The following is a 20,896-nucleotide window of genomic DNA, read 5'->3' as shown; positions in this document are numbered from 1 at the left end:
ATAGTTTGTTTAAAGATAATAATATAAATAAATAAAATGTATGCTACTTATATGAATACTTAAAAAATCTACATAAAAATTCTGTTATGGTTTCAGGTCCTTTAAAATATACTGTGAATATGAAAATGCAACCTCAATGCTTGATTTCAATTTAAAAATTAATTTTAAAATCTTTATTTCTACTTGAGCTCTACTAACCTCAATATATTAAAATATCATTTCATATAGTTCACATATCTAGGGATAAATAAGAGTGCACTTACATAAAAAACTATATATAGAGAGGTATTACCCCATGATTCCTGAAAAGAGAGTGAATCAAAATTAAGAAACGGAAAAAATAGTCAAAATACTATTTCTTTCTTCATGCAAAAATTCAACACAACTTTTACTAGTTGTAGACTAAAGTTCAGAAAATTGTAATATCTTGCATGATTTACCCATAAAAGTCATTATTAACCAATTCCTTAAATTATTTTTTGATGAACTTTAAAAATGTCGAGATAACCAAAGAATTTTGACAGAAACAATGGAGCCAACAAATTACTTGCCCAAGCAAGATAACATGTTAATTTTTCAGATTAAATAGCATTTTTATTTGTTATTTTCAGATATACATGACAGTAGAGTGTATTTTGACATGTTATACATACACGGAGTATAACTTATTCTAATTAGGATCCCATTTTTGTGGTTGTATATGATGTGGAGTTCACTGGTCGTGTCTTCATATATGAATATAAGAAAATTATGTCTGATTCATTCTACTGTCTTTCCTATTACCATTTCCCCTCCCTTCCCTTCATTCCCCTTATATTCTTCCTTTGAATAAAACCATTTCCTAGAAAGGGAGCTTTCTCTTTCTCCCTAGAAAGGGATATAGCCATAATTCTCTGTACTCTTTTTCTATAGAAGGGAACTTCTACAAAGGGAAAGTGATACTCAAACTACTTCCAAAAATAGGATCAAGATCCAGACACTACCTCCACCTGCACCAATAACAAAGTCATTTCAAAGGTAATTATTCACTAAAAAGTGAATATTCACTAATTTCTTATGACATAGGAAATTAAATAATTTAGAGAAGTTTTCATTAAAATGTTTAAAACTGAAACATTTTAATAATCCTAAGGTTAAGTATAATTTTTTTTCTACAATTACTTATTTTTAACCATTTGGCTTTGCCATACACAGAATGGTTCAAGACTTCATATTGATAATTAAAAACATTTTCAAAATTAGTAAGTATAAAAATATAAAGGTATATATGTGTGTGCACACACACATACACACCAAACCAAGAAAATTTTACATATGCAAATTCAAACTGAATACTATGTTCAGGCACTTTCTAATTGAGAAGATGGTGGAAAACATACAAGTAAGCCACTTGGACTTACCTTTGAAAGTAGTATACTTAGGGTAAAATTCAATAATTCCCTCTGCATTATCATTTTTCATTATTATGATTCGAACAACAGAGGTGTTTCCTATTTCAGGAGGTTGATCTATCTGAAGTCCATTTTCTTGGATGGTAAAATCATATCCTCTTTGGAAAGTCATAAAAAATAAAATTTTAAAACACAAAAAATAAATAACAAATACATAATTGCTTAGCATGAATTGAAAGATCCTTTGGGATCTTTTAGCTCCTGTAACTTAGCTCTATTAAGTATTGTAATACTTTTAAGGATACTCAACACTAAGGTACTCCTTTTTTTTAATGATGTTTTGAAAAGATTTCTGTGCTTCTCCCAATTACTGGCACCTTCATGAAACCAAAACTAATATAAAATCACTAAACTTGGGCAATGTGAACATGGTAAATCTATTAGAAAATTTGGAAGCAACTGAAATAAGACAAACCTCTGGAGATCACTTCTGAGCACATGTATAGTAATGAGCCTTGGGCACTCAGAGAGTAAACCAGGTAGGGGTGAGGTTTACATTGCTAGGTTACAAGAGTTGCTTTAAAAATATAAGGAGTATCTTTTTGTTAATTAAATTTCAAGTTAAACCATCAAGATTTAAGAAAATATTTTAATGAAATTATAATTCCTCTATATTGAGGGCAGTTTACTTATATAATAACATTTCTACAAAAGACATATTTTAAGATAGATGTTATTCTCATGGAACAGGCTTTGACTTACAGGGCTTTATGACACTTTATTTTCTAAAGATAAAAAAATGACAGTGAATGATTTTAGTCCTTACAATTCTCAAATTCTGTTTACCTGATATTTATCACCTACCTTGTACTGAAAATTGAAAAGTGGTAAATAAATATTTTGTATTAGGCAAAATTGGAAAACTGAGGATTAAAATATTAAATGATAATAGTAACTATTATCAGTACTCTGAGATGGGTTGTAAATTAGCTGATTACCATACACTAGTATCAAAGTAGTAGTAATTCTAGTGAGTAGGCAACAAGGAAAAAACACTGTGCTATACTACTTTCTTTTTCAGATCAAAGGAAGTCCAGAAATTTATCTGGAAGGACACACTTCTTTCCCAGAATTAAACTTAAGTAGAAACTACTTTTTTAAAAAGCCAAGAAGGCAAAAATATTTAAGTCCCCTTATAATCAATCAATAACACACATATGATCTCACATTTAATTAGCTATTTCTTCCAAAATGAACTTATTCGATTCAAGGGGTGACCAGTTTGACTTTTAACATATTTAATATGTGTAGAAATTCATTCCCATTGCCAGTCACTGAATCATTTCTGGGAAATTAAAGATTTGAATTGTAAGTAAACACAAAACATTTTTCTCCCAGCTAGGATGATGTACCCTCTACTTAAGTCACTGAGAGAGAAATATTTTGGTTTAAAAAGTTTTTAAAGCACAAAATTATGTAACAAATGTAAAACTATTTTCATATACAAAAAAAATTGTTCCAGATTCCTATAAACACAAAAGCTATTCTAGTGGAAGGACCCCCTTTGTGTCCTTTGTAAGCTGTGCAGAGGAGAGGAGCTTGCAAAGCTGCTGAACCTGTGAGCTGTTCAACCATGGGTACTCAAGTATGTGCTAAGGGTGTTTTCCATCTCATCAACTGAGCCAGTTCCATGAAAACAGAGAATGAAAGAGACTCATGATGGTTAAATTTTCATCTTCACTAAAAACATATTGCACATTAATGGCCAACCATCTTCCACTCAAAAATTTCCCCACTTTAAAACTGATGTTGGGCACCACCCATAAGAAAACAATATAGCTTTCAGATACACAATGAAAGATGCCCCTCCCTCCAGTTCTTTCTCAGGCACAGAAATAGCAGGAAGCAAATTCTGCCACCCCAGCAGACCTGTGACCTAGAGAACAGTTAGGATCTCTCCTCACCAGATTACTAGACACAGTGTCATGCTCATTCCCTGCCTGCTCTGAATGAATTCACAGATCAGAGCCACATACTCTGTACATTCAAAAGAAAAATTAAAATTCAGAAAAGTGCAAATAATAACACCTAGTCTTTTTCATAATTTCCCTTCTATGAGCTGTTGGAACATCACATAGGTTGAAAAACAGCAAGAAAAGAATAGTTGTACGCCTCAGTATTGGTGTCTACACATGTAGCTTTATTCATTCTCTCTCCCTCTTTTTTACTCATTTCCTGTTTTTCTTTACCTTCCCTGGAGTTCCACCTTTAGAATTGCTACAGAAAATTCTTCAGGGCCTTCAGGATGGTCGTCATCAAGGATTTCAACAAGCAGACTCTTCACCGTCTCTGTCTCTATGGCTTCAAAGAGGAGCTCTCCTGATGCAGAAACAAAATCTGAGCCAGCATCTGCTGTCCCGCTCACAGTCTTGTACCAGAGTCTCACCAGGCCAAAATATCCACCCGAACGGATGATCATGACATTAGCCTAGGCAAAAAGCATTTTCTCATTTGATTTGTATGTCTAATCTACCAGACAACATTATCACTAATTAAAGACTATTTACCAGGATTATGTCGAAATTAAACATGAATTTATAAAGTATATGCTATATGTTAAAATAATGTTAGGAGCAATTTAATGTGTTTGTGAAAAACTTTAGACTATGAACAAGGGAATACTTTTAAAAAGCATTCACAACATCAAAAACAAAAATAATATTAATATTTTTAAGTAAGTCACACCATACCCCCAGTGCTTCCTCTGATACTCGAAGCTGCACCTGTGAAAAGGAAAATCGGCCATAGGGAAAGTCACTGGCCACCACAGTGATGTTGGCCATGCTTCTGGAGCGACTCAGCACTCCTCCCTCGCTGACTTCAGTGAGCTGATACTCATAGAAAGACTTTTCCTCAGGAATATTATCATTCAAAGCCTAGAGAAGGATGAAAACAATCATTAACAGTAAAATCTGTAAAACTTAAACATTCCTTTTACATATAAAGCAGCAACAGATTCTGCAGTATTACCAACCTCCTCATGGCCCACCCCAACACCACACGCACACACACACACACACACACACACACACACACACACACTCACACACACACACACAGAGTGAAGGGCATAATAAGCCAGCAACATTGATACCTGTATCACTACAATGGCTGCAGACTGTCCATCTCACATTGTCAGTTTTCCTGACGTTTGAGCAAATACCCCCACAGAAGGAGGGATGATTCTCCAGAACACTGTGACCTCTCCCCAGATTGCTGGGCCCCGAACAAGGCTACAACAATACAAAAATGTATATTCAATACATTTTGATTGCTGGTACTTTTCCTAAATGTTTACTGAATCTTTCAACAGTAACCAATTTTCATTTATTTCAAGAACTTAATACTTTTAAATAAACTTGTCTATCAATTATAAACTGCAAGAAAGTACTTAGAAAATATTGAGCTAGTGTAGTGTCAATGTATGACAAGCATATTGGCAAAAACTGAACATTAATAGTGGGAGGGAATAAAAAGAAGTTGTTACAGATTTTTAATACATAGGGCATAAAATATGAATAGCCTAACAAACTTCTCCAAAGAATAATAAACACTTCATACATGTGCATACTAATGTAAAAGGATAAATAATCATCTTTGGATAACTATCCCAAAGATAAAATATTGAGTCAAGGGCTGGGGATGTGGCTCAGCGGTAGCGCACTCGCCTGGCATGCGTGCGGCCCGGGTTCGATCCTCAGCACCACATACAAACAAAGATGTTGTGCCGCCGATAACTAAAAAATAAAATAGTTAAAAAAAAATATTGAGTCAAATCTGGCCACTTCATTGATGGCTGCCACCTCTATTCCTCATGAGAAATTTTGAGAGAAACAGACATTCCTATGATCATACTAATTCAGTTATATGATAAGTCCTGACATTGTAACACTTAGAATAAAAAATCTTTGACCTTGATGTTTTTTTAAAAGATGGTTTCCAGCTAAGGCAAACATGCTAACAAAGATGGAATATATCTCCTATATTGCACATTTAGCTACAGAATAGGGCTGAAAGCATGGACTTTTGATCTCAACGCCAGGAGCTTTCCTTGGTGTAGGTTATGCAAATCATCCATTAGTCTGAAACTTTTTTGGGATCTAATTTCTATTTCAGTCTAAAAGGTGCAGCATTTCCAAATGATGCTACATTTATGTAAAATCATGATGCATGAACACTGTATATGCACTAAGAATGGTGTACTACGACTAATCCTTTAAACAATGTCATAACCCCGTAGAAGCAAAGAAAAATCTTGAAACTCTTACCTGATGATAGCAGTACCATTATATTTAGCTGAAGGCTCCCCGATGAGGACATGCCTAAATGATGGAGCTATCCCAACTTCTCCTGGCGCTCCCCTTTCTCCCAGAATGATTATTGATGCACTACCTAAGTTGATGATGACACATAACACAAAAGGATAACTACCCAAAATACATACAGTAATGCTAGAATTTTCCTGACCACAGATTTTGCTTTTTGTCACAGACCCATGAATAGGATGGAGTTTTGATAGCAAAAAAGACATGTAACAATACAAAGTTTTTATAATTAAACTCTGGGCCATTTTTTACTGTGATTATTGTTGATAGAACACACAACAAAAATTTTCTTGAAACATTCTCTACTGATCCAAGTAACAAGTCATCACAGGAACCATATGATGCCTGTTTCTGAAGTGTCAAAATACGTAGTTTCTAGTTTCAGATGAAAACAGGTAAACACTACATATCAAACATAATGTGTTAGTTTAAAACAATGTTGAATTATAAAAATAATATGTTTCCAAATTTAGGAAATCAAAACCATTATTAATATTTCAAATAAATAATTCCAAACTTACATAAGACAAGCACATCAGAGCACATATGGAGCATGCATGAGGCCCTGGGCTTCATTCCCAGCAGAAAGGAAAGGAAAGGAAAGGAAAGGAAAGGAAAGGAAAGGAAAGGAAAGGAAAGGAAAGGAAAGGAAAGGAAAGGAAAGGAAAGGAAAGGAAAGGAAAGGAAAGGAAAGGAAAGGAAAGGAAAGGAAAGGAAAGGAAAGGAAAGGAAAGGAAGCACATGACAAAAATGGGATTACATTGAGCATGTTGTTCTGAAACCTACTTTATTACCATAACAATTATTCATTTTCAATGTAGTTGTTTCTCTGCCACATCATTTTGAATGATTGCATAGCATTCTGCCACATTTAACCAGTCTCCTAATATCACATCATTTAGGAAGCTACCATAATTAATTTTATAATGTTGCTTCATAAAAATGTTTTATTTAAAAAGTCACAGCTGAGCAGTATGAAATCTGACCTGTCTTACCAACATGGGGTATTATAATGTTAATTTAAAAGTGTACTTACCTGAGTACATCTTTATGTTTTAGCAAAATTTTAGGAATTAGAAAACCTAACATTGCCTATCTATGTAACTACTAATTATCTGCTTTAATCTACTTTTTAATTTCTAAAATTTTTCTTACCTTTTGCGGGAGATATTTCTACCTCATCAATTGGTAACAGGTGAATTGTATAATGCCTGTCATTTTCCAGCATGGTGTCTTGCAGTGCATGCAATTCAATGGTCTTCTGAGACTCCATCTATAGCAAATGAGAAGAAAAATAAATCTTCCAGATTGACCAAAGTCAAACTTTGAGTGTTTTTATTAGCAGAATAAGGTTTATGCGCATAATCACTTTTTCAGTCCTTTCTGTTGCCTAGAATAAGGGTTGCATCTAGGGAGAATTATTATACAAAAAAGTCAACTCTAACTATAAATTCCATTTATGCTCTTAATAGGAAAAAATTTAAAAAATTAACTCATCTCTCATCTCCTAAATTTACTGAAAAATTTCAATACTGGAGTTCAATCTTTTAGAGGACAAATGGTTACATCATAATGTAAACTGTAAAAAGTCACAGATTTAATATCTGTAAGGGGAGTTGGCTCCATTCAAGAAGAAAAACAAGCAATGGATGACCTGAGATTATAGTCACAGCTGCAATCGATAGGCTAGAGACACTTGCTGTAGTTAATTATCACTGACATTCTTCTAATGGCCTATTGTCAATGTTAAGTTATCTCTGGCACCTTCCTGGTTAACAATAGTACCACAGGCAGCAATACAGGAGCCTAATTCATAAGGAAAATCTAGTGCTTCCATCCAGGAACCTGGAATTTTATATACACATTTCAAGGTTTTTTTTTTAATCTTCACCTTTCAGATTTTGTTTTCCTTTGTTCTTATATGTTCCACTTGTTTCTTGCTGAATGCATCCTGTTTTCTTATAATTTTTTCCCCTTGTTGTTAAAACACAGGAATCCTATTTGTTTGTTTGTTTGTTTTTGAGATGAGGTTTCAAGGTCTTGCTATGTTGCCCAGGCTAGTTTTGAACTCCTGGGTTCAACAGAACTTCTCACCTCAGCTTCCCAAGTAGATGGAACTACCTATGTACCTATGCATACCACCATGCTTGGCACAGACTATTACTGATTTTATGTTTCATTCTTTTTGTTTTTGTCCTGAATCTTAGGAGCACATTTTATATTGATCCTCTTCTGGTCTTCAGCCTTCAGCACTATTTCCATTGGACAATGGATGGCCTTTTATTTCTACTTAGTCTTTGTCCTTTATCTGTCCATTTCTTTTGTTCATTTTATTTTGCTTTTTGGCACTGGGGATTTGAACTCAGGGATACTTTACCATTAAGCTACGTCAGCAGCACTTTTTAAATTTTTGAGAAATCGGTCTCCTAAGTTTCTGAGGCTGGCCTTGAATTTGGTGATCCTTCTGCCTCAGGCTCCCAAGTAGCTGAGATTATAGTTGTGCACCACCATGCCCTGTTTGTTGTTTCTGACCTGGGGTCTCACTATTTTGCCCAGGCTGGTCTTCTGAGTTCAAGTGTTCCTTTCATCTCAGCCTTCAGAGTAGCTGGGATTACAGGTGCTCACCAAAGTACCTGGCTTCTGCCCTTTAAATACCATTTGTCAAATCCGTCCTCATCCTGTCACTCACTCTTAAATGCATTGTTTCTGCTTCTTAATTTTTCTTTCAGTATATACTATTAAAGTCATCCACATTTCTGCATGCAGATTTAATTTAACCTTTTAATTGGTGTGGACAGTCCACTGTTTGCATTTACAATATTTTCAACATTTATCTAATAAGGACTATTAACTGTTGTAAATAATATTACCACGAACATTCTTCTACATGCTTCTTTGTATTTACAGTAATTTCTCTGAGGTGCTATTGGTTGAAAATATAGTTAGCGCTCATAATTTTTGTAATCCCTATTTACACATTTGCCTGCTCAACCAGTTTTTTTTTTGTAACCCCAGAATCAGTGTTCAGGCACTTTTATGGTCATTTGCAGAGATGTGCACACTGGCAAAAACTCTGAGTCATTTTAACATATTTTTCATTTTAAATAAGCACTGCAACTCAGACTTGAATAGCTTTTCTAACACAAAACAATATTTTCTCCTTATAACATATCACAAACTCCTTGTTGAAGACTGAAGATTTCAGCTCTACACTTGGAGGCCATTTAAAACAGTGAATTCCCCAACAGAAAATTAAAATGGAAATGAAATGGAAATACATTGACAATGACAAAGACATCTGTTTACATTATGAGAGTGGAAACAAGAAAAGTCACGTCTTGTTCTACCTCAGGTGGGAATGTGCTCATTGGGCGAAGCTTATTTTCCACCACTATTTGTGTGTCCACAAATGACTGTGAGAGAAGCAAGAGTACTGATTTGGAGATTTACAAATAAATTTTAGTCAACAGGCAAATTCACAAATGTAGCGTTGTGGATAATGATCAACATGCATCATAAGAATCAACAAGAATCATTACACATTTATGTTGCCACCCACCTTACTACTCTAGATATAAGGCAGTTTCCATGTGGTATGATCTCCATTTCTCAAAAAAATTGACAAGAAGTAATAGGAAAAACCGCTGACAGGTGATTACAAGTAGCAAATGCCAATGTTTTTGGAACACTAGTTACAAAATATAAATGTTCTGGGATAAAAGGTGATGGGGAAGTTTCATGGGGAAATATATTTAGAAGAGTTTCTCTATTAGAGATTCAAAATGTATGCAAGTAATTTTTTAATTGCACCAGGAAAGCTTTCTTAATTCAGTTTGGAGTTTCCCAACTCTATTTGAACACTCAATCTTTTAGAGCAATTATTATTCTGCAGAACAGCAGTACAGAGCAGTGGTTCAAGAAATGCTACTACAAACTACATTAGGAAAACAAAAACAGTTTCTCAGCTTTTTGAAATTTGAAGCCATTAATTTTTGATCATACAATGTAGAAAGAAGTTGAGCTTTACTGTATTAAGTTGAGGTATCAACTTGATATTTTATTAGAATTTTTCTAAATGACTTTAAAACTATTTTAAAGGTTTTTGGAAAGCATTTTCTAAGTGTTAGGGGGTTGGTTAGCCTCTTTCCAACCATAACATCATGTAATCCTTATAGTCTTTATTCAAGTTCAGCATTACTTATCCTTGGTTTGCATTAGAAAACCAAATGTGAGAAGAATTAATGAACTTTCCTGGAATCACATGCTAGCAAATGGAAGAGTTAAGATTTGAATCAAAGTTAACTAGCTATGGACTCTATATCGTTTTTTTTCGGTGGCTACTCCCAGTATCACAAGAGAATTAAGACTATAAAGTGAGTAAAGTAGATGAGTATAGGTGACAGAAAACTGCAACAGCACATAAATCCTTGAGAAAGTGGAACTAGGGAAAAGAGAACACTGAGCAAGAAATGTAAAATGCAGAGAAACAAATAAGAAATACCAGAACTATAAAAGCCATGGTGAAACAGAGGACTCTCAAAGAAAGGTGTTAGTATCAAATACTGACAGGAATCAATGCAGTGGAAAATATATAACCAATTCTTCAGTGGAGTTAATTTGCATTAGTATGAAAAATAAATGCTTAAGATAAATTCTAAAGTAAAAAGAGCAAGTTACAGAACAGATTGCAGACTGAAATTCCATTTGTGTAAGAATAAGATACATATGCTTGAATATGCACAGAAAAAAAATTGAAATGCCATATAAGAAACTGTCAATAGTGGTTACCTCTGGTAAGTAGTAAAGCAAGATCTAGGAGAATTCATGGGGATTTTACTCTTTTCACATCCATCTGTATTGATTGAGGTTTACACGAAGACACATATTTTTATAACAAATTAAAATATAAAGATGGATGGAAGGGACTTCTAAGTTAAACTGGCAGCAGGCTGATTGGGGGAGATGCACCTTCTTCAAATGCATATATAGACACCATAAGGGACCTATACTGACAACAAAGGAAAAAGAAAGTGAGAAAAGGTTTCTAAATTCAAGGCATAATTTTCTCTTATAGAGGTTTCAATCTAGGGTTGACTAAATGGCACATATACATTCCCCAGCCTGAACATAAATAACATGGAGAACCAGAGGATTAAGACCATTTGCTGAGGTCTCTGAACTCCAGGCCACAGAGACTACACCTACCACAATAACTGGCTGCCATAAAATGCAAAGCTGTTGTGGTCCTACTCTCCTCAGCTCTTCCTCTTCACATCAATTCTGATCCTACAATTTACATTATGCATAGAGTGAATGAGATGGGAGTGGTGTGTTACATCCCAGGAATTACACACTTCACGTGAGTACACTTAATAAGGTCCCAAGCATAAATGCACATTTTCCTAGAAGTCCTAACAACATTTAAAAAGTGAATATATTGGATCTGAAGTAACTTTCCTATGTTCATACATGAATACACCACTATGTACAACCACAAGAATGGGATCCTGAATAAGTTATACTGCATATATGTATAATAAGTCAAAATACACTCTGCTGTCATGTGTATCTAAAAAGAAAAAATAAAAATGAAAAAAAGTTCATCTATTACAAAATAGGTACAAGTAACACTAAAGAGAACTGCATGAGTGAAGAGATGAAAAATAAGAGATGTTATTTAAGAATAACAATGTCAAAAAATGTAATTAAAAAAAAAACATTCCCCAGAAGCAACAAACAGTAGGATCCAAGCTGCAGAAAATTTTATCAGCGATATACAGAATAAGTTGGGATTTTTAAAATCAGAATGCAAAGGAAAAGGTGGAGATAAAAATTATTTGTGTCACAGTGATGTCTCAGAGCATTAAATTTAGTCTCTCTGTGTGTTTCCTTTCCTTTGTTCTTTATTCAGGGGCAATTTTACTTCTTCCAGGCTACGTTGAAAGCAAAGTTTCTAGGAAACTATTGAGCTAAAGGGAAATACAAGATAGGGAAGAAATAATAGTATTCTTGGGATTGAAATCTTTTGAAGAGGTAGGAAGGAAGCAGGAATGGGTAGAGGGAAAAGAACCAAAATTAGCAGAAAAATTACACTTATTCAGAGAAGACCAAGGGAAAACAGTAGGAGAGATTCTCAGAGCAAGCTTTTCTTGAGCATGGCTCTACCCCAGATCTCCATGTAGATTTTCTGATGTCCAGTGAGATCTTATCCCATCAAGAAAGGACTCATTACCCCATGTGCTGGGAGTATTTCAGACAGACAACTCTCATCTTCAGGCTTCTTTGGAAATTGGCTCATCTGAAGAAATACCTCTCCTGTAGGTCAGATCCTCTTTCTGGCATAGTTCACTCGTGGTGACTTACACAACACAAAAGTATGAAACTCAACGCTTCTAAAACTCAGAACAACTTTGAATTGTTAGTCCCTTTTGAAGGCAAGCTATAGTGTGTGGTAGTGTCAGTTCAAAACTCCATCATAGCTTGCCTTCAACCCTGCACAATGCTGCTGCTTCTACTTGAACAGATGTTGATCTAAGGAGTACTCTCTCCAAAACCTTTAGGCCCTGAATCTCATAACTTTCTCACCAGGAAAGACCTACTGACATATCATCTGTGGACATTCATCAGTCCTGGAGGCTTGCACACTTCTGTAATAATATGGAGCTCAGATATCCTTCATGCAGAAAGACATAGTCAGAAGTGACTTCTCTAGTGCCAAGAAAGAACTGAAAAGATCACAAAGAGAATTTCCCTGTAAGTAGGGGAAGAGTAACTCTCACAGTCATTGGTACATTTTAAGGCAGTCCAGGAAGCTATTATACAGTTAACTGTGGTACCACTAGGGCTGCCCTGTAGACTAGTATCTCAATTGTCAAAGTGAGCATTGCTGTGAGAATTATTTGTGAAATTAGAGATCCACCTGTGTAGTAGTAGCCATAAGCAGGACCAGGAAAAGACTGCAGGGGTTGTCAAAACCAAATTAGAACCCCTGTCCTGTAGATATGGATACCTTAGAACTAGATATGCAAGAACAATGGTGCTGCTATACAATTGTACATAAAGGAAACTCAGCCTTCAACCTGTTTAAGACTGGTGACAAACAATTAGCAAATAGGGTCAAATCCAGGAATAAATCCATCCTTCTTGAGGCTGTGCTCTGAAAAGGAATGGCTTTACCCAATAGGGGAAAATATAACATTATTTTCCATTTGGTATAGATGTTCAAAACCAGAAACCTTTTGTAATCACCTGAGAAGTACATCTAGCATTTGGAACCTGGTAACTAGAAAAATATGCCCTTTATTACCAAGGAAAACCTTCACAGAAATTCATGACTCATTTCTAAATTTTAAATTCTTTGTATGCTAGGTGAGAAATTTTCAGATCATAGCTAAGGTATGCAACCTAGATGTTTCCTGACTCACAGCTTATTAGATTCTGAGAAACAAAGGGATGCTATATCAGCAACACCTGAAATTTAATGCCATTAGAGCAACCAATACATCAAAAATGGTAATATTTAAGGAGCAAATAGTCTGTCAGAGGGCATCACTAATTAATTTATTATTCGCCTATTAGTATACCAAAAGAAAATTCTGTATTTCTTTCTTTGGTTGTGAAAGCTCTGAAGAAAAAAAAAAAAAGCACGACCCCTAGTTTCTGGTTCTACTAGTTGTAGAAACCAATCATATGGTCAAAGAGATCCTGTTCATTCATCAAAGTAAAGTAGACAGAACCTTTCACCTTCACTTGTTGTTGTAGAGGGCTGAGATACATACGAAAAGATTGTAATGGGCTTCCCATTCTTAAATTATGTATCTTGATTCAGTTTTCTGAGCAGCTATAATATCAATCTTTTTCTCAAAGTGTACAGGGATGTTAAAAATTTCAAGCTTTTGTAAAGCTGAGACTATCTACGAGATTGTATTAATATGAGACACAATCAACCTATTCTCAGTATAAAAGTTTTGCATACTCAGAACTTTGCCTTTAGTCAGAGAAGGAACTGTAAGATGTTGGCTGTGGGATAGAAATAGAGTGTGAATTAAACAATCTGACAGCAGAATTGGGAGTTTTCTCCCTCTTTCTCTCTCAGAGAAGAATTTTTTAAACAATATCTTCATTTTATTTGTATGTAGTGTTGAGGATCGAACCCAGTGCCTCATGCATGCTAGGAGAGTGCTCTACCACTGAGCCACAACCCCAGCCCTCAGAGAAGAATATTTTTCCCCACAGTGTAGGGAATTTCAAAATATTCCAGATGTATTAAATACTATCATATAAATTCACAGTAATATTATGCTAAGAGAAATTAGACAAAATTAGAGAAACTACAAATTATAAATATCAAATTAGAGAAATATAACAGGAGTCCTCATGCTGCCATTACCTCATCAAAATGAAGTGTCCCACTTAAAGGGCTGAGATTATCCTTAGCTTTCTCGTCTACAGTCCACTGAAGTCGGACGGCACCCTTTCCCCCTGGGGACCGAACAAATGTCAATGTCACATATGAATTGTCATCAGAAAACAGGGAATCATTGACCATTATCTGAAAGAAAGAAAATCCAGTAACATAAAAAGAATAACAGAAGAAAAAAACAGAATCTTCTTTTCACGATGACTGCAGTTTTCGAATTTAGAATTCAATTCATGAAATGTTACAATCATGGCAGAGAAAAATATTTCACCCCACTTCCTGTCCTTCTTAGACACTCAACAACATGGAATTTCCCATCTTCTCTTGCAACTAGATAGAGCCACTGAATTCTTGTGAGTAGATTATATCTAGGAGCAACATATGCTGCTGACACTCTGGCCATAAACTTCCACACAATCCTCCATATTCTCTCTTTTCCCATGTGTCAGGTGAATAGAGAGGATTCCTAGGACCTAAATGAGAGAAAGAAGGAGTCTGATACTTGAGTTATCAGTTAAAGACAAGGTATCCATAACAATTAGCCAACTAGGAATACTGGCATAGGACTCCTGTATAAATAATAATATTATGGGAAGGAACTAAGATTTAGGGTTTTTTTGTAAAGGTGTTCAGGCTCCCCACATAATACAGACTTCAAACTGTCCTCTCAATTATCTGCAGTTTACCTACGTTAGTAAAAAGAGGTTTTTAGTTAAAAGAGATTTAACTTGATTTAAAGAGAGGAGATTCAATACATTAATTTGCCAGAATTTTTTTAAACAAGTCCTTATTAAAATAAGTAATTCAAATGAATTACATATGTTAACTCAGTGAAATAAAGTCTGAATTGAACCTACAATATCCACCTTCAGTGCAAATGCAAAATAACACAATGCTTCCATTTTTAAGGCAGATACAAACTTAACAAACATGAAATATAGGTTGGTTGGTTGGTTTTCCATGAGACTTTGCATTCAAACCAATAATAGAGATTTGGAGCTAACTGATATGTGTTGAATTTCCATTATTTGTCAGTTCTTCATACACTTTGCTTTTTTTAAGATTCACAGAAACTCAGAAATCAGATGTGTATGCATATTTGGCAAAAAGGGGGCCTGGAAAGTAGTTTGATATTTAGACTGATATTTACTAAGAAAGAAAAAAGAAAGGAATCCATTATAAATCAATTGTATACCTGTGATGGTTTTGATTCCACAGATATAACATTAGTTTGGGTTTCATATGTAGATTTCTGTAGATCTCTGATATTCCTAGTGTCTTGGCATATATACTGCATTATTCTATGAGCAGCTTATGAACTTTGACACATTAATACTAATCTTTCCTCAATATTCTTCAGTTCTCAGTCTAATCTGTGGCACAATTAATGCTAACAGAATGTTTACTATGTGTGCAATGTTGTATGTTTATATACATGTTAAAAGATAAACTCCATGTTATTGGGGACTTTCTCAATAAAAAAAGATGGGATATAAGGAAAGCAGCTGGAAAGAGCTGCCAAGAAGCTATTCATTCTACACAATAAAAATAGCAAGTGACACTTAGTGTAAAGAAAGCCCAGGTACATGAACTCATTTACTCCACATAACAGTTATGAGGAATTATACACTGCAGACTGAATAACCTGAATCTCACTTGTGAATCTCAAGACAAATTGGAAATTTAAGGCTATTTCGATAAGATGTTATTTCCAGGCATGATTCAATTAGGTTTAGAGCACAAAAGTTTATGTTAGCAGTTAAGATAAAATGAATAAGCAAAAATTACTTATGAATAGTAGCATAGCTTTATTTTCCATATAGGGAAGAGAAACTTAAAAACGCAATATCCAACATCCAACTCCAAAAGTGTGATGAACTCCAAAGCAAAAACATTAAGGTTTTACCACCTGAAGATTTCAACACTAAACCTGAAATTTTAACCTAAGCTCATAAGCTAATAGAGGAATTTTATTAAAAAATTAAGTTACTTATTCATACATATTAAAATATGCAAAGAATTCCACGTGGTTGAAAATACACAAAATATTAATGCTGTCTCTCTTAGGATACTAATATTATGGAAAATTTTACTCTCCTCTTTAAATTTGTTTTATTTTTTTCAGACTTTAATGCTGTCTGAGAGATAATCACAGCTATTCTTTTGCCAACCCATCACTCCTTGGAAACACTTGTGCAGTTTTTTGCCAAGGAAGAAAGAGAGTTTCATGGAGCCACAGCAAAACTGTGCTCTGTTCCTTTTATAGTTCCTATTTCCTAATGAAATTGAAATTTCATTGACCAAATCATTAGGTAATTATTAAGTTCTATTTTAATTCTGGAGTGTATGAAAAGCCCAGCTCTGAGAGGTAAGTTGTAGGTCTAGCCTTTCATGCACAGGACAGTAAAGACAAGGGGCAGTCAAGCAGTTTAATCACTGAAAATTATCCACAATGATCAAATATAAATGATTAAATAAAGGGAGTGATGACATATGTAATCAGGAAAGTTGCTAAGGATCTTTATGAATATTTCATCTGGGAATTTCCTTTAAAAGATAAAATCATAATAATTATGGCCCAGAGATCATGTAATAATAATTATGATAGAGTCATAGTACTTTCAGATGTGGTGATACTTTAATATTAGTTGCCAAGCTATGCCACACAAATATTTAATTCTTATGATTAACCAATCATAAAAAGCTTTTTTCCCTCCCTCAGAAGATGAACCAATAATAAGTAAACTCCCTCTTTCAGGTCTTGGAAGAAAACAGCCAAGTGAGAAGTGAGAAGTGAAAGGGAAGAACATGACAGCATACCAGAACTGAGGGAAAATTCCCTCATCAACTAAACTCATCCTGGGATGCCACATTCAGGCCATGACAGTCCTGTTATGTGGCCAGGATGGTGATCTGTAGAATAGACAGAAAATAAAAGGTATAGACAAAAAGTACTTCTTGTTCTAGTATACTCAATAAATAGGAAATCGCATTCCCTCTGTAATTGTCCGGTGTTAGGAGCTCACATTATATCAAGCTGTATGTATATGTTGGAGGATTGGCCCCTAAATTAACAGCAAACTCAAAAGATAATTGAAGAGAGATTTGTAAAGGAAGAGTAATGAAGAATTTCAAAACGAAAGTAACAGACACTTTTCTACTTAGAACTATATGAGAATTTCACACTCCCCTGATATATTTAACTTACAGTCTGTTTTTCAAATCCAAATACTCCAAGTGGAGAATCATTCTGTGGAATAATCACAGTTACCACAACATCATCCCCCAGTCTGCCACCTCCAGCCACATGGATTAAGGAAATATTGAACAACTCCTTGAGTTCAACCTCAGCATCATCAATTATGGTGATTTGTATCATTGCAGTAACCTACAAAAAAAAGGAAGAAAAGGAGAGAGGAAGAGAAAAATAGAGATAGGAAGGAAGAGAGGGAGAGGAGGGGAAGGAAATATTGCAATAATTTTTCATTATATATATTTCAATAGAAACTTAGAAACATGACACAAAAGAAAGAAGCAATAATTTTGCCTGTTAGATTTGTAATACTTTTAAAATCATGATATTTATAGTAGTTGAAAGTCAGAAATTTACAGTCTGCTATTTTTGAGATAAAACATTATAAATGTAATAAAATATACTATATTTACAGATAGAAAAACAAGAACTTGTTAATCTTGAAAAAATATTATAAGTGCTATGAATGCTCTAACAACTATTGTACAAACATAAAACCTAGTGTGCTTTGTTTTATTATATGAAAGAAAATGAAACAATAAAAATTATAATTGAATTCTGCAATTCATATAAATGCTATTGATTTCAAATACATACATATATATATATATATATATATATATATATATATATATATATATATATATATATTTAATGTAGGGGAAAAGAAAAGCAGGAAGAAAGGCCAAATTTGATTTTGGGTTTTTTTTAAGATTTTTTAAAAATCAGGATTTAATTCATTTCTCTGAGTTTATGTTAAAAGTTTTATAAACTTATAAATAAACTTGGTTCACCTTGTGATTTCCCTAGTGGTCATAAACCTATACTAGGTATATATTCAATATTTAAAGTCTCTTTTTGTATGCCACAGGTAAATTCCAATACTTTGATATAGATCTTTACCAGAAAATGAAGTTTTCTACCTAAAACATTTAATTTAACAACAAGGAGAAGCAAGAAATCTGGATGTCACACTCAGATAAACGAAAGCTTGAACAAAATCAAAAGGTAAAATGGAAGCGCATTAAAATGTGTGCACCTCAAATTGGTACTGCAGGATACAGACTGTCTTCCATATTGATGTGGACTTCAAGGATCAGGATGATACTAAGGATGTTGGAAAATGATGAGACTTCAACTATGTGCTCAGAATTACTACTGATGACGTAACTAAAGTTGGAAGGTTGCTTTGGTGAAAAATCAATTTTTAGTTTCTGCTTTTAATGTAAAAATCTCATGTACTTAACATTTTCTCCTCCATGTTAATAGGAAATGATGCAAAGTTCTAAATCTGATAATAGAAAACAAAAACTCACGATTTCAAAAACATTAACTATAATAGGTCTCTATGTGTAGAAAAATGTAGATTTGCATGCTTATCCTTTAATAGAATTTCCTGAGCCCCTAGGGGCAACCAATAAGTTTATGAATACTATGCAGATTTGTCAAGGCAAGAATAAAGCTACCTATAGATTCTGCTATATGAAGTTACTAATATTTTCATGGTTGTGCATATGCCTTTTCCACTTTTCATGGAAAATATTATAAAGATATCTCATTCTTATATATTACAAAACACCCAATTTAGAAAATTTATAATACTTTGGGAATATTTTGTAATTTTTAAGCTTGGTAGACCTAAGTCTAGAATGTCATTCATTTTTCAGTTTTTAGTAAAATAAAGTAAATTTGAGACATTAATTTAATATTTAAAAATTTTATTGGAAATTCTAAATTAAAATATGCATTTATAAACATTAAGAAATAAATAGAGGGGGGTGAGGTTGTGGCTCAGTGGTACAGTGCTTGCCTAGCATGCATGAGATATGGGTTCAATCCTCAGCACCACATAAAAATAAAATAAAAGATATTGTGAAAAAATTGTCCTTAACCTTTATTAAAAATAAGAAATAGAATAAAAGCATTTGTGATCATAAATACAGTCAAGTTCATCACGTAGGTTTTTATACACTGCAGGCACCTCTAAGTCAATCATTATACTGTTTTAGAATTTTTGGTTTTTAATGGAATCAGGTGGGGAAGTTCAAAAAAGGGTGAGCTAGGCACAGTGCCTATAATCCCAGTGGTTCAGGAGGCTGAGACAGGAGGATCATGAGTTCAAAGCCAGCCTCAGCAACTTAGGGAGGCACTAAGCAAGTCAGTGAGACCCTGTCTCTAAAAAAAAAAAAAAAATACAAAATAGAGCTGGAGGTATGGCTCAATGGCCAAATGCCCCTGAGTTCAATCCCCAGTATTAAAAAAAAAAGGGGTATAATTCTTGCTTCTTAAATTTCTCTTCCTAGGCCCACATTTATTAATAATATTTGTGTCTGACTTGACACAGAAACATTCAGAGTTATAATACAACTGGCAATCATTAATGCATGCTCATTTGGTAGATACCTATAAAATTCTTGAAGAAGAATCAAAAAATACTAACATGTTCATGACAAACTTACTTGCCCATCTGCAAATTCAAGAATCCCTTGAGATGGATTAAAGTCTTCCAGGCCAGCAGTGCCTGGTATTGCTTTCCAATAAACATTTACTGTCTCGAAACTTCCAGCCAGCTGGACTACAGGAACCTGAAGAAAGTTCAAGGGTGGAGGCACCTCATGAGCAGTAATAACTCCACCAACATCCTTGAATAAAGAACACATGTTGAAAAGTAAGACAAAAGGGGCAACTATCCTAAATCATCATCTTGTAACTTTTTTGCTTCCACTTATATCTCATACTTCACTCTTCAAATTATAAGTTAATAGAACGGAAATAGGCATGACAGGTCTTTAGAACTTTTACTCTGAAATTTCACAAAAAATAAACTTGATGAATCCTTTGAGCTGGTCAAAGAGAACTAAGAATTAATTTGAAAGACAAATTTGGCTGTTCATCTATTTTAAAATACCTAAAAGCAAAGCCAATTGTTTTGCAGAAAATACAAAAACACTGAACAAATCATCAGGGATGAGCTTCTACATTACTATAAATATATGAAATTCAACTCACCCTAGTAACATGAAATATAAAAATTCCTCTGGGATCATCATTTTCCTCAGTCGTTATCTCAGCTGTTTCCATTCCTGGTCTCTGTACACTTGGCTGCTCTGCAGAGAAGTCAGAGTTCACCAGGTTTACCTCAGTGATGATGATGATAAATCCTTCTTCCAACTCAGGAGCATCATCCTGGGAGGTGGGGTAAAAGAAAAAGTGCTTTTCTGTTTTTGGTTGTGTTTGTGAGGTGAGGTCTCACTATGTAGAGCATACTAGTCTTGAGCTCCTGGGCCCAAGAAATTTTCCTGCCTCAATCTCCCTTGTAGCTGGAACTACAAGAATTAACAAGGATGGTAGAATATGATAGACATCATCACCCAAAGTACACGAATTGGTGTCAACATAATTTATATACAATCAGATATATGAAAAATTATGCTGTATATATGTAATA

General features: G+C 34.3%; 1 protein-coding gene across 1 annotated transcript in view; it reads right to left on the bottom strand.

Annotated features, from left to right (window-relative positions):
- The window catches only part of LOC144374779 (adhesion G-protein coupled receptor V1-like), an 87,074-nt gene that overhangs the window by 46,670 nt on the left and 19,508 nt on the right, over positions 1-20,896 (bottom strand). The window contains 10 exon segments of the mRNA XM_078037515.1: positions 1,401-1,549; positions 3,641-3,879; positions 4,142-4,327; positions 4,546-4,684; positions 5,720-5,843; positions 6,932-7,049; positions 14,166-14,327; positions 17,404-17,583; positions 19,908-20,090; positions 20,458-20,634. Coding sequence (XP_077893641.1) covers positions 1,401-1,549; positions 3,641-3,879; positions 4,142-4,327; positions 4,546-4,684; positions 5,720-5,843; positions 6,932-7,049; positions 14,166-14,327; positions 17,404-17,583; positions 19,908-20,090; positions 20,458-20,634 — 1,657 coding nt within the window.

This window comes from Ictidomys tridecemlineatus, unplaced genomic scaffold (assembly GCF_052094955.1).
Source record: "Ictidomys tridecemlineatus isolate mIctTri1 unplaced genomic scaffold, mIctTri1.hap1 Scaffold_88, whole genome shotgun sequence".
In the NCBI taxonomy this organism is placed as follows: Eukaryota; Metazoa; Chordata; class Mammalia; order Rodentia; family Sciuridae; genus Ictidomys; species Ictidomys tridecemlineatus.
The sequence above is the reverse complement of the archived record's forward strand: the minus strand, read 5'-3'. Positions and strand labels throughout refer to the sequence as shown.